Here is a 15,176-nt window from a genome sequence, read left to right as displayed (position 1 = left end):
AGATTATTCTCCACAGCCTCCCTGCCCAAGAAGGAAGGCTGCTGAAAACACCTGAAGAGACAAAGGAACTAAGCTGGGGTGGGGGGAGGGCAGGGGCTGAGCCATGCAAGAAATGTCTAGCCTGTGAAAGGAATACCAGTGCAGTTTACCTTCTAGAAACTCTGCAAGCTGCACAAAACAACATTTAGGGTGAGAATGGGCTACTATTAGCCAGTTCATTTAGTGCATTAAGCTTAGGTTGCGTGTTTTGTTTTATTTGCTCAGTAATCTCCTTTCACCTGTTTGCTATCCTTTATAATCACTTAAAATCTATCTTTTGCAGTTAAACTTTTTTGTTTATTCTAAAACACAGTTTGTGCAATTCATAACAGGGGTGGGAGGAAGCTGCGCATATCTTCCTCCACATTGAGGGAGGGGGCAGATTTCATTAGCTTACGCTGTATAGATCTCTGTGCAGCGCAAGACAACATAATTTTGGGTTTATATTCCACAGGGTGTGTGCACCCAAGTGCTGGGCAATTCCCTAGCTGAAAGCCTTCCCATGCAGTACTGATTTCAGTATCGGTGTCATTCTGCAGCTGGGTGTGTCCCTACCTGTGTGTGCATGCGCAGCAGGACATAGTGAGGGAGCCCAGGGTGGTGGAACAGGTGGGCTCAGTGGAACCCCAGTACATCACGTGGCACCCCGGGGGTAAAGGGGAGACCCATCACAGATGTGATGTCCAGAAAGTTTTTAATTCATGGGTGGAACACTTTATCTATAAATTACTATTTTTTACCATGCAAACATGCAATTTCCACTGCTATTTCACATCAGCACAATTGTGAATTATAACAGAACTTCTCATGCCTATATCCCTTTCATATTTTGCTTAAAATAAAATTAAAAAACTGGCACATTAACGGTATTACAGGCTGATTGTTTTAATGTGAAAATTGTACTAAACATCAAGCAACCCTACATGAAGTTCTATTAAAAGCAAGGTCAGTTCACTATTTTTAAAAAGGAAAAGTGAAATATAATGTATAATCACAGTGGACACAAAATGCCAACATCATATATTGGGCATAAAGTGGAATGACTTCATTTGCACTGCAGATGTTTATGGCCACTCTGGTCTACAGACTACTGGGGCCATTGTCCGCACATGCCATCTTACACTTTTCAGACATGTCAGGAGAATGCCACAAGACATTCCAGCGAACACCATTCTCCTGGTGGCTTGTAATATCTGGGATAAAATTCCACCAACCGAGGGAGGGAGGTGGCCCAGAGGCAGATGCTCTATTACATGGGTTCATCAAGTCTGTTCCAATGTTGGACTCTTGGGCCATCAAGCCCTTGTGGCTGTGCAGGGATGGACCAAAGGGTGAACAATCGCTAAAGCCAACCATTCGGCTAAGCGTTGAAGAGGACATCTCCCCAAGTTATTTTTCGTAAAAACTGAAAGTTAAAAGCAGCACAGCAAAGAGCAAAGTGCTCTTAAAACAAATTGGAATTGTTCTGAGTTAGAAACTAAACCAATTAGAAACTTATTTTTATTACTCTAGTTAAAAAAATGAAACAAGCACCATGGAAGAAGTATAAAGACAAAAGGATAAAAAGGGGCAAGAGGAAAAGTGAGCTGTCTTTTTAATATGTATATATCACATTAAATAAAATTAGAGAAACTCAAAATAAAGCAAACACAATTCCAGGAACATGATACATCATTCTGGCTTCAATCCTATTATGATGTCACAAAACCCCACTATCGTTATAATCATGAAATGCACCATTATCTAGCACTTATTCCAAAACATGTTTATATCACATTAACACTGATGCCATGTAATACAAAAGACAGCAAGCTGAATATTGCTTGAAACTGACTTATCCACTTGTGAGAATGTCATAGCCCTACTATTTGTTACCAGCAAATGACAATTCTCTACATCAATACTGTATAAGGAGGGAAATGTGAGTTGTGTGTTCTATATATGTACACTTTATGGACCCTTAAAAACCTTGGTTGCTATTCATGAAAGAACGCTACAATATCCTCACTTCCTTTCACAACATAATCTTGCAACAACTAGTAGAAGTTATTTTCTTAAGTAAGGAGAATAGAGACAGTACTAGGCCTGCACTTTCTCTTTCATTATTTTAGATTTCCTCCTCTATTCTCTTACTTCCTGACAGAATTCTTGGAGATGGACCAATCTAGGGAGAATGTAAATGCATCAAGAACAAACATTTCATTTGCTCTGAATAGATCAATTACAAAAAGAGAGAGCAGTGAAAAAGGCTCAAGGCTACAAAATGAATGGAAATAAAATACAAGAAAGAACCAGTTGCTGTCCCTACACAATCCCCATCAATAATACTGCACATTTGGATTTTTTTTAAAAAAGACATTGTCAAGATATTTTATGATCTGAAAACATTCTCCTCTTGCTGCTATTTATAAAACACCTTAGAACCTGAACACTGTTTTTTCCATCACACATATACTTACTGGTTTGCTATTGTAAGACTGCTCATGAGTGCAGGCCTAATATTGATTTAAAAAATAAATAAATAAAAAACAGAGCATTGAAGTGTGAGTTCATTTTAAAGTAAAATACACATATAGGGTCTGCAAAAAGATATAAGGCAAAAAGTAGGTTAAATATTTTAGAATTATTAACCTTGTCAGTGACCTTTAGCTACACAATAATACCTTTTATCAAACTACATCAATGAGAAGACAAATCACAAATTCCGGATCCAGAAATCACAGCGGTAAATATAGTTTACTGAGCACTTTGTTCTAATCTATGAGAAAGATTAATATACTGTGTGTTAAATTTATTAGGGAATGTTCAGTGATTGTAAAGTGACACAGACAGATGAAGTGACTTTTCTATCTTTAAAATGCAAAGTCCACAGACATCCTCTGAACGGAGTTCTGCAAAATAGGTTCACATAAAGGCACACACATAAGCATGTGCACGTCCACACTTTTAAAAGTGCAGCTGTAGCTTAAAGTGCTGAATGCACCAAATAAATACAAAAGGGGGACAGGACATTTGCAATGTAAATATGATGTTTTTCCTTCTTTTACAGGTTCTTGAAAAGCAGACTCCCTCCCCATGACTGCTGGTCCCAGCTCTCTAATGGCTGCAGCAAGAACTCTGCTGGCAACTTCACGTATCCACTACTGAATAGACAAAGAACATGCAGGCTTAGGCTACCTGCAGAGAGGGATAGAGCAAGAGGTACAGTAAGTGAGCTTATTCCCAATATTACATGATTTTGTAATATGTTTTCTCATTAATGTTATCTTCTCTTAAAGGAGGACTGTCCTTCAAAATCATGCAAAATAAAAAACATACACAGAGGATATGCTGAAACTTCCCTTTATTTGGGGCAGTTATCACCCTACCCTACATTTCTAAATTTATATCTAATTGAGTCTACTAAATGAAATGTTTAATAAGATCATACAGGAAAAAAATATTTTAATGCTGATGTAGTAGCCCCCCAATCCCAACTAAGTAATTCCAATTATTTTTGAGTGAATTTCATAGGGAAAAAGAGTCTCATATTTGCATTACTTTCCTTTTTGAGGTTGTTGCCCTTCTCATCAACTTGAGGCCTCCTTGTCCTTAAGCAGAGGTGGGCAAACTACGGCCCGCGGGACCGTCCTGCCCAACCCCGAGCTCCAGACCCAGGAGGCTAGCCCCTGGCCCCTCCCCTGCTGTTCCCCCTCCCCTGCAGCCTCAGCGCGCTGCCAGCGCTCTGGGCGGTGGGGCTGCGCGCTTGTGCAGGGCAGCGCAGCAGAGTGTCTGGCTCTGGCCGGGCGGTGCGACTCACAGACATACTGCTCTGAGTGGCATGATAAGGGGGCCGGGGGGGGGGTTGGATAAGGGGCAGGGTGTACCAGGGGGCAGTCAGGGGACAGGGAGGAGGGGGCGGTTGGATAGGGCAGGGGTTCTGGGGGGGGCAGTCAAGGGACGGGGAGCAGGGGAGGGTTAGATAGGGGGTGGAGTCCCAGGGGGTGGCTGGTGGGGGTCCAAGGAGCAGGGGGGGTTGGATGTGTGGGGGCAGTCAGGGGGCGGAAGTGGGAGGGGACAGATGGGGGGGCAGGCTGTTTGCCCACCCCTGTCCGAAAGCCTCCATCATCACACTTCCTTGTTAGTTTCACTTTATATCAGGGCCTCTTAAAAAGAGGGAAACCTGAGAGATAGCAACTAACCCAGGATCATAAAGCAGGACTTTAAGAATTTGAGCCTTCTTAAAACGCGGCCATTTTTTTTTTCATTTTTATTCCCACCTTCTTCCTACTAAGGATTACTCCTGTCTGACAAGACAGTATATTGATCTTAAAAAAAAGAACATGGCTTTTCCTCAGGTAGAATCTGCAATCATCAAAGCACCCTTTTCTAAGAAAAGACAGGCAGAGGGTCAAACTCTCCCTCATCCCTTCCACTCACACTGGGTACAGTTTGTGTCAATGCACAAATCCTAACCTCTCCCCTCCCACCCCGTGAAGGTGCAAGCATCCTCTATTAACCCCTCCTGGCCTGGAAAACATGGGACCAAACCAGAGACTCTACTTTAGATCTTCCACCGGGCAGCTCAAAGTACCAGAAGAGTCCCATGTTCATAAATTAAAATGGAAACAAATACAACGTAAGACTGCATGTGTGCCCAAACAGTAAGTTTACATATAAACATTATGTATATACCATATACAGACTCAATACCTGTGCATAACAGGTTAAGGATAGAGTTTTGCAAACACTTTAAATGCGCTAACTTTCATTGTTTAATGTTACCTATTTGATAGTATAGATTTCTTTTACAAAACAGCTTTTTTATATTGTAATTTTTAAAGGTCATAGAAGGATCTGAAAGTTAATAGAGTAGATAATATTGTTTCCTACTGTGCAGCAAATAAATTCAGTATATTTTCGGTTCAGGGAAAAGAAGGTGGATATTTTACAGTAATAATGAAAAACTGTATCTGACAGACTGTGTGAAAGTCTTTATTTGCTGATTTCTGACCCTATAAACTGCGTAACTAATGAACGTCAACTCAAATCACTAAAATAGTAGTATCTCACAATGCTCAAAAATCTCTGAATATTGTAGAAAGTTTACTGTGCATGCACAATATCCAATTTTTAATAGTTATCTTGACCTTTTCAGATTTACCTTTTTCCTTCAAAATACTTAAAACCATAAGGCAACTTATGAACTATGCACTTGCCAAATTTAATTTTTAAATTAAGGGCATTTTTAATGGATCATGAGCATAAAATGCATCTTTAAAATCCTTTCCTCCTTTTCTAATTATGTATAACAATAATTTAGAAACATAGGTTCATGTTGGTCAGCCATCAGTTTCTTCCCAGAGTTCATACTGTATTTTGACACACATTTTGAGCAACAATATATTTTGATCAGCCACCAGTTTGTCATAGCATTCGAGCTGCTAAAAATATATTCTAATTGGATTCACCACTTCATCACCGTATCCCTCACAGAAGCCCTAAAAATCACAGTTAACACCTGTTTCTTGTACTACTTTCACCCTGTCATCCTCTCTCCTATCACCATCACCATTTATTTGGCCTAACATTTTACAGTTTATATGATATCAAGGTGCAGGGGGATGGATAAACAAAACATCTTAGGCTTTTTCTTAATGACTTTCAATTTATACTCGCAAAGATAACCCAAAGCTTTTCTTACATTTCTCCATTTTGGAAAGGTGACTTAACAACCCACTCCCCCCACCATTTTCTGTATCTCTCATTGCTCTGATATTTTGTCATGCTAGAGCTAGTGAAAAGCAATATCATGGTTTAGTTCACATCTACCCTCGCTCGTGTCATAAATCCAATTAAACTGCTCATATGGTTTTAAAGCCATGGTTGCCCCACAGCACACTCTCATTTTTAATTATTTGTCTTTTATCCTATCTATGTTCCCTTAACTTAAATTTCCAGTGCACTGCCATTATGTTTTATTATGTTTAACCATTCATTCAAATACATTTTAGATAACATAATTTCAGCTAAAGAAGCCTGCTTAGGTGTACTAAATTACTAATTACAATTCTGGCAACTCATTTCCGAAATATATAATACTCAGCTGCACACAGATGAAATGATTTAATTCAAATAATATTTTGATTTGAATTGATCTTATGTTGTCCTCAGTTGAAATAATTTTATTAACACAAGTTTCTGTTAAAATTAAATCTCAAGCAAAACAGGAGTGAACAGGTTTGGTTATTAAAAGCACCAAAATAGTCACTAAGAGGACACTGCATGACAAAAATCATATATATATATATATATATAAATAAATATTTATGTAAAATGAAACAGCTACTTACGATTATAATAATCTGACTGACAGATAAAATAATTGCTTTAAAAACACTTGAGTCATTTTGCCCTTACCTGCAGGCATGAACCATTATTACTGCATGCAGTGACTGTTCCATTTCCTAGCACAGACTTGAAGCAGCATCACATCTATCTTACAGAATGTGACTAATTTGTGTGTTTGCAATTCCTAAGCTATTTGCAAAGGACACTCCCTTTCAACATAACAGGATATTTAATGGTTCACCAAATTATATTTTCTACTAACCCAAATTGAACAGCAACCTTGGTAACTGTAAAATGATTTCCTCTAATACAAAGCAAAAAAAAAAAAGAAAATCTAATTTTTGAAACTGAATTTAGAAATCAAGATGCTTTTTGGGTGAAAACAAAAAACAGAACACAGACTGAACAACAGTATATATAAACCAGTAGTCTGCTGTATTATGATTTGCATGCTGCTGCTGCTTAGACTTCATTAAAAACAAAAATCAATAACCCTTTGCAAAAAGACACAAAGCTTAACCAAAAACACAGATTCAATCAATACATTACAATAACCAGCATGCAATACATCAACAAAATTAGCAAACTGACGAGAAAAAAATGCCCTATGCTGCTTCTTTGCAATGCTACACCATTAATTGTTCATGCAAGAGATGTAGCTGTACCTTTCTGAAGAGGACGACTTCTCAGAGTTAACTGACATCAGCAGCTCAATCTTCTGCTTGATTTCTGGAAAAATCAGAAAATATTCACAACCAAGATTGCCTGCCCTGGCTTTCCAAAGTCTTATTATCAAATGATTTTTTCTTAATCCCTTTTGTTCAGAATGAGATCACGAGATTCACAGTACTTCTGTAAGGACTGATTCAATGGTGCTCGAAAGGAAAAAGCTCCAGAGGCATCAGGCCTTGCTAAACTATGCACATGACTGTTTATGAAAGCAGGAAGTACCATTTCTTTTAAGCAGAGGGGTGGTTACTCTTTTGAGGTTGAGCTAACATATTTACTAGATGATTCTTATCATAACAAATTACAAACCGCTGCACAAATTCCAGTGTCCACGAAAAATCAAACAAATCATCTGGGGAGTAAATTATTCTGCAGCTTTGCTACCTGAACATATTTACTACCCTTAGGAAAATTCATTTCAAAAGGCCTGAAAAATATGGCTCTTTGAATTATTTTTGTCACAAAGAATGAAGTATTTAATAACTACTTTAATATATGGATCAGAAATCATGAACAGCATATACTAATATCTGAGTTTCTTAAATTAAGATTACAGGGTGCTCTTTCGAATACACTTTGAAGGCCAAATTTAGATGTACCTTCAATTTTTTATTCCTAATACTTTAATTGCCCCTCCTAATGCTCACAACCAATGAACAGCAACACCCATTGGCAGAGCGGGGCTGATACATAATACTTGTCCTAAAAGAAATGGCCTGACAATGTCATTTAGAACAAATATTGAGAGCCAGATCAATTTTACTAACAAACTACTGTTGGGAGGGGGGTGGGGGGGCAGAAGAAAGAAATATCCCCATACCATCTGTGATTTCTATTTCATGAGATCTCAAAACCGAATACACATGGATGGTTTTAAAAATAAATTAAGATCATCACGTAGCCAGAAGGTCTGTTATTTAAAGGTTTCAGATGAAAACCAAAGGGTACTATCATAAAATAAAGTTAACTGATTATAATTTAAGATCCTGTTTTCAATTGCTTATAACTTTTTGAAACTTTAATTATTCAGGCTGACCGTTTCTATGTCATGGATCTGCCTCAGGATACTGCATTTATGTTTCAGCTGAAAAAAAGTTCAGCCATTTCTGAGCAGGAGATTAAGAAAAAGCGTGTTTTTCCCATGTTAAAATAAAATCTTACAACCATTTCATTAAGAAGCTAGCATTACCATGCTTTGGAACAAGGGCTTGAAATTTAGCAAGCAGTAGGGTGGGGGTCACCTTGCTGCCTGGGGTGCGTCTTTTGCTTTCCCCAAACTGCACAAATTTGGCTAAGTTATAAGACCCCAAAAAGTCTCAGTTCCCACATGCTCAGTAGAGGATTATTAGAATTTGGTAGCTAAATTTTCCAAAATACCCTGTCTGCACTGAGCATACTCCATCGTGGGGATTCAGGGTCTGAGCATGATTTTCCCTGCTATTGCCTCTCCTAGCCATTAGGGGCCATTAGCAGGGATAAGAAATGAGATGTACTTGCATGTGCCCCTGATGCTTCCAGGCAGGAAGTAGGAGGAAGCAACTTGATTCAAATGCAAAGGGGTGAGCCACAAAGGGGAGGGAGGTGCAAAAACCAGAAGGGAGAGAAGAATTGAGAGGGTCAGGAGCCGCATGCAACAGAAGAGGGGGAGGAGATGAAGCATAAGGTTGGACAGAAGTGATGGTGGGGGGAATAGGAGCAGGCAGTGTGGGAAGGGAAGCAGAAGCTGGGATACACTGGAGCAGAGAAGGACAAGAACTGGGACCTGTGCAGGGGATAGAGAGGAGCAGAGATGGAGGAGGACAGAAGTCAAAGTGTGGGAGTGTGGATAGGAGCAGAGGGAGGAGGGACAGGATACAATGGGAACAGGGATAGGAGTGTTGGGATGGGGCACATTGGAGCAGAGACAGGCTGAGGAGGGGGAGAGGGAAAGCAAGGGCAGAAGGAACTAGAACCATTAGAAAACCCTTCCTGACAGAACCTGGAATTGAACCCAGGAGTCCTAAGTCTCTACACCCCTCTGCTGTCAGCAAACAAAAGTGAAATCTACTGCCAAAGCATGTGTCTCAATCCCCTCTAGTGGCTGATCCACATAGAGGACAACAGCCAACTACTTTGACCACTCTGTTAGCTCAAGTGGTAAAGGTCTCTCTGCACTATGAATCTGAAGGTCCAAAACGTGCTAACGACTCAAGTGGGGAATCAGTGTGGTTCCGTATGACAGAATTTCTGTTTTTCCACTTCATTTAAAAACAAAACAAAAATACACACCTTAGGAGATGACAGCCAAAAATCTATGTTAAAAGAACATCACATTACAAACTCAAGCTAGAAAATGCCAGAATTCAGGTTGCCTGTGCAGTCTTAATTTGGTCCCCATTCATTCTATGCATGTGCATTATGATACAGACTCATGTCACATACTTTGCCGCTCTCTCCCCCCTCCCGAATGGATAGTACTCTGGGAATGAATCATGGTGGTGTAATGTAGGAGGCTGTTATCTATCGGACTGCTGACTCATTTGTTGCAGAGTTGGAAGGTAGGTAGTGACTGAGGCTAGAGACTGCAGAAAGAGAAAGGATGATCTTATGGTTAAGGAAGTTGAATGCCACCCTGGATAATTAGATTCTACCCCTGCCTCTGCCACACAGTCCCTATGTGATGCTGAATAATTCTCTTAAACTAAAGTGTTCACAGCTGTCTACTAATTGTGTGTTCCCCATTTTGTGGGTGCCCAACATGACACATCTAGGGCCAGATTTGCAGAAATGCCAATCACTACAACTGAAGTCAACTGGAGCTGTGCTTTGAATATGTAAAGTTCTATAAAAAAATGGGGGGTAGGGGGGTAAGTATTCTGAAGAAGAAAAAAAAAGGCTATAAGTATTTCAGTTGGACACCCAAATTTAGTGGACATGGGTCAATATTGCCCCTACTATCTCTGTGGCTCAGTTCACCAGCTGTAAAATGGGGATAATACTATTGTTTAATCTTACAGAGGTGTTAAGATAAATTCATTAGTGTTTTCTAAACCACTCAGACACGAGGGTGAGAGCACCATAAAAACAACCAATCAAAAGTAACACCTAGGGCCACAAACTGAATGAGGAGGACAAAAATATTGAATATCTACCCATTCACTGAATGAGGCAGGAGTCCTGCAAGGGAAACAAATAGTACATGATCAAGTAAGTAAAGACTATACAGTAACTCCTCACTTAAGGTCACCCTGGTTAACATTGTTACGTTGCTGATCAATTAGAGAACATGCTCGTTTAAAGTTGCACAATGCTCCCTTATAACGTTGTTTGGCAGCCACCTGCTTTGTCCACTGCTTGCACAAAGAGTAGCCTGTTGGAGCTAGCTGGTGGGGGCTTGGAACCAGGGTGGACCAGCAGCCCCCCCATCAGCTCCCCTTAGTTCCTTGTGGGCAGCCTCTCCCCACTGCCATGTGCTGTTCCTGCCCTCTTCCTTGGAGCTGCTCCCGGGAGACTCCTGCTTGCTGTGCAGGGGAAGAGGAGTGCTAATGCCAGGGTGCCCCACTCCTTTACCCCTTCTCCACAGAGCCGTGTGGGGAGAGGAACTCAGAATCAAAGGAGCTTGCTCGCAGCAGCTGCTGTCTCAACTTGCTGATCTACTTTAAAAGGCAGTGTACTTAGAGTGGGGTCAGCGTATTTAAAGAGGCAATGCGCATCTCTCTCTCTCTCTCTCACACACACACACAGTGTGCATCTGTCTCTCTCTCTCCCCCCCGCCACACACACACGATGTGTGTCTGTCTCTCTCTGCCATGCTCTGTCTCCTCCCTCCATTCCTGTTGCCTTGTAGAGTGTGAGGCTACATTAACAACAATGAGTTAACCCTTGAGGGCTCAGCCCAGTGCTAGTTCATCATTTAGCAGTAAGGCATTCCCTGGGAAATATCCCACCCTCTGACTACACCACCTCAACCAAGCTTCACAATCATAATTGCTGTATACAGTATTAAATTGTTTGTTTAAAACTTATACTGTGTATATGAGAGAGAGAGAGAGAGAGAGAGAGAGAGTCTGTCTTTTGTCTGGCAAAAAAAAAATCCCTGGAACCTAACCCCCCCACTATTTACATTAATTCTTATGGAGAAATTGGATTCACTTAACATCATTTAACTTAAAGTAGCATTTTTCAGGAACATAACTACAACATTAAGTGAGGAATTACTGTACAGTGCAAGTCAATATAATTTGGGGTTTACACCTGAAAGGAGGTGTGCACATGAATGCTGGGTAAATTCCCAAGCTGAGTCCTCCCATGCAGACTGATTTCAGTTTGGGTGTGGCCTTACCTGTGTGTTTGCTAGAGAAGTCTTGAGGGCCTGGCACAGCAAGGACAGGGTGAGGAAGCCCAGGCTGGTGGAATGGGCGGGCTCAGTGGGACTCCAGTATATCAGGTGGCATCCCAGACCGTAAGTCCAACCCATCACACTCTTTATGACAGACCTTAACATATTTGAAGACTGATATCTGGTCTGACTTTTCTCAAGACTAAATATTCCCAGTTTTTTAACCTTACCTCATAGGCCAGGTTTTCTAAGCCTTTTATCACTTTTGTTGCTCTCCTCCGGATTCTCTCCAATTTGCTCACATTTTTCTTAAACTGTGGCACCTAACTTGGACACCGTACTCTAGCTTTGGCCTCACTAGTGTCAAACAGACTGGAACAGTTACATTCCATGTCTTGCATATCAGACTCCTGATAATACACCCCAAAATTAAATTAGCCTTTTTCATAACTGCACCACATTGTTGACCAGAGGTGTAAGTAAGCCAGTATACACCCCTGTATGGCATACCTGCAAGAGCCGGTGTGCCGTACCGGGGTGGATCGGCTTCCACAGGCGCAATTTAAATGGCCTTCGGCTCCCAGCAGTGGCTGGAGCCCCCGGCCCTTTAAATTGCTGCCAGAGCCCTGGGGTAGTGGCAGCGGGGCTGGGGCAGCAATTTAAAGGGCCCGGGGCGGTAGCAGCGGCCAGAGCCTCGTCCCTAGAGCCCTGCTGCCAGAGCCCTAGAGAACCGGCGGTGGGGCTCCGGGGACGATTTAAAGGGCACAGGGTTCCGGCTACCACTACCGCCCTGGGCCCTTTAAACCGCTGCCAGAGCTCCCAGCTGCTGCTGTTACCGCGGCAGGGGGAGGCACTTACCAGTACAGGGTGGGCCAGGGCTGGCTCTGACTCCCACAGCCCCACCCCTTCCGGGGGACAGAGCCGGCCCCAGCCCAGCCCCGTACCGGTAAGTCCCTAGACTTACTTTCACCCCTGTTGTTGACACATATTCCATTTGTGATCTACTATAGCCCCCGGATCCCTTTCTGCTGTACTACAAACTAGCCAGTTATACCCCATTTTGCATTTGTACATTTGATTTTTTTTTTCCCCCAACTGGTCATGCTTTGCAGTTGTCTTTACTGAATTTCATCTCGTTGATTTTGATCAATTCTCCTATTTATCAAGGTCATTTTGAATTCTATTCCCATTCTCCAAAGTGCTAGCTACCCCCCCAGGTTGGTGTCATCCACAAATTTCATAAATATACGCTCCACTCCATTATCCAAGTGATTAATGAAAATATTTAAAAGTACCAGACCCAGGACAGACCCCCTTAGGTGGGACCACACTAGATATATCCTCACAGTTTGACAGCGAACCATTCAAAACTACTCTTTGAACATGGTTTTTCAACCAATTGTGCCTCAACCTTACAATAACTTCATCTAGTACACATTTTCCTTGTTTAATTTTGGATATCAAATTAAATTTATTTTATGCTATCTGTACTGTAAAAATTATTGGGAGGAGAAGAAAGCTGGAGATTTTGACAGCCGAGTAGGAGACAATTGGGGCTTTATCAGCAAATAAGAATGAGCGATGATTTTTGTATGCAGGAGACAGTGGAGTCTTAGGGCTAGTCTACACTGAAAAGTTATATCAACATAGCTACATCTCTCAGGGGTGTGAAAAATCTACACCCCAACACAGTTAAGTCAACTTAACTCCCCGTCTAGACATCACTAAATTGACAGAAGAATTCTTCCGTCAAGCTACCTACCACCTCTTGGGAAAGTGGATTACCTACAGTGATGGGAGAATCCCTCCCACCATTGTAGTAAGTGTCCACAGTGAAGCGCTACAATAACTCAGATGCAATGCTGAAGCTATGTCACTGTAGGGATTCAAGTGTAGATATAGCCTTACTGGGGAAGGACATACAACTGCCCCTTTTGGATAAAGGTGAAAGTGACAAATCTGGAGGAGGAGGCAGAATTAATATACCACCCTCAAACCTCTGACAACTAAATAAATATCTCAATATCTGCCATTGTGTGCAATGACAGGTAAGCAGAAATCGCATTTTGTTCCAGCTAACATAATCAATAATGAATTATTTAACCAAGTTAAAACTTAAATTAACATAATTGAATTTCAGTGTCAACTCTCTTTGGGATGAATGGAAGCAGTTCATGCTTCTCTCACAGCTATTGTCTCAAGCTGTCTACAGATTTAGGCACATATCACTGTGTTGTTTCACATATGGTTCACATTCTGAAGATTAACACTGCAGAAGAATTTTCTTTTTAAATGAAAGCTTAGATTCTAGACCACAGTGAAGCCACCAATTTTTAAACAGCCATTATGCACATCGGCTATGCTATCAAAACTTCTGAAACCAGAACTCTCCCACCACTTACTTAGCCATCATTCTAAGATAAACCTTGGGAGAACAAACTTCTAATGCAAGTCAAAGGACAAAAAAATTGAGACACAATTAAACACAGCAGCCAACATAAATACAGTACTAACAGGAAGGCCTGGTAACCCAGTCTACTAAGCTATCAAATAATGTCAAATGACCAATCAACTGATCGCCTATTCTTTAACCAGTCAAATATTGTCAAATATTCCAGCAAGAATGCCCTGATGTAAATGGCAGCCTACCTTATGATTGTATCATGGTGCTATCTGTTAGCAAGCCTACTTAAATGTCTTGCTCACTCATTTTATGACCATCTGTTGGAAAAGAGGCAAACTAATTGAAAGCTGAGCATCTTGACTGGCTAGAGTATTCTAGAACAAAGCGTATGTATGTATGTGTATATATATATATATCTTTATTTGTATGCTAGACCATCAATGTAAATGGCAGTTTACAAAACAAATTAAACAAATTAAAAGACTTGGCTCCAGGCATGAAGATTTTACAATCTAAACTGTCACTAGACAAACTTACAGAAATTAACTCAGAAGCGGGGCGGCGTGTACAGGCACCACGACTTTCCCTTAACAAACAAAAGTTTCACAGCTATTAAACTCCAACAACTCTCCAACTCTCCACAAAGCAAACAACGCACATTAAATACCCATGTAAATAAACCCCCCACTCCTCCCCTCTCAACAAAAATCCCATACACAATATACACACATAGCCAAACCTGGCTGAGAATATAAAAAGTTCTATGCGTATGAGGGGGTGTGACATAAAATCTTTGTGAGGCCCCTCTCTTCCTGAAGCTGCTTATGTTTCATGCAAAGAGGAGGGGGCATCTGCTTCCTGCCCCATATCCCTCCACATGAGCTAATAGTCTGTAATGACTGGGAGGGAGAGGGCAGCATATCCAAAAACATTTTGAGTGGCTGGAATCTTCTGGAACAGCAGCAGTTAGAAACAGAACTGAATTTCTACTGACTGGCTGAAATACAAGAGATACTTCATAATCTAGAGTGCATTACAAAAGTAAAAAGACATTAATGACATAATAAATTAGGTAGAGCCAGGGAAAACAAAAATCATTTGTATGAATTTTTTTTCCTAGACATGAACATGGAAAAACTGTTAAAGCCAAGTACAAGCTCTGTTCTTCCACATACATAACACACTTAGAAAGAATGGAGAAGCACTCATTGAATTCTTGTGACATATGTCCACTGCTGTCAAATTTAGATTATTGCAGTCAAACAGTAAGGCCTGGTGTACACCGGGGGGCGGTGGGGTGGGGAGATCGATCTAAGTTATGCCACTTCAGCTACGTGAATAATGTAGCTGAAGTTG

At 41.0% G+C, this 15,176-nt stretch overlaps 1 protein-coding gene across 14 annotated transcripts in view; it reads right to left on the bottom strand.

Moving 5' to 3' along the window:
• SRPK2 (SRSF protein kinase 2) overlaps positions 1 to 15,176 on the bottom strand; it is a 309,081-nt gene that overhangs the window by 208,551 nt on the left and 85,354 nt on the right. For 8 of the 14 annotated variants that reach the window (XM_084644360.1, XM_084644355.1, XM_084644361.1 and 5 more), the window contains one exon: positions 7,035 to 7,098. The exons of 5 other annotated variants lie outside the window; for them this stretch is intronic. In XM_084644360.1, the coding sequence (XP_084500486.1) occupies positions 7,035 to 7,072 (38 nt within the window). In that variant the 5' untranslated portion in view covers positions 7,073 to 7,098. Of the gene's footprint in view, positions 1 to 7,034; positions 7,099 to 15,176 lie in introns of those variants that run through there. One more of the 14 variants, XM_084644366.1, reaches the window with a different exon arrangement.

This window comes from Lepidochelys olivacea (assembly GCF_965140295.1).
Source record: "Lepidochelys olivacea isolate rLepOli2 genome assembly, chromosome: 1".
Lineage (NCBI taxonomy): Eukaryota > Metazoa > Chordata > Testudines > Cheloniidae > Lepidochelys > Lepidochelys olivacea.
This window is presented reverse-complemented; position numbering and strand designations above follow the sequence as displayed.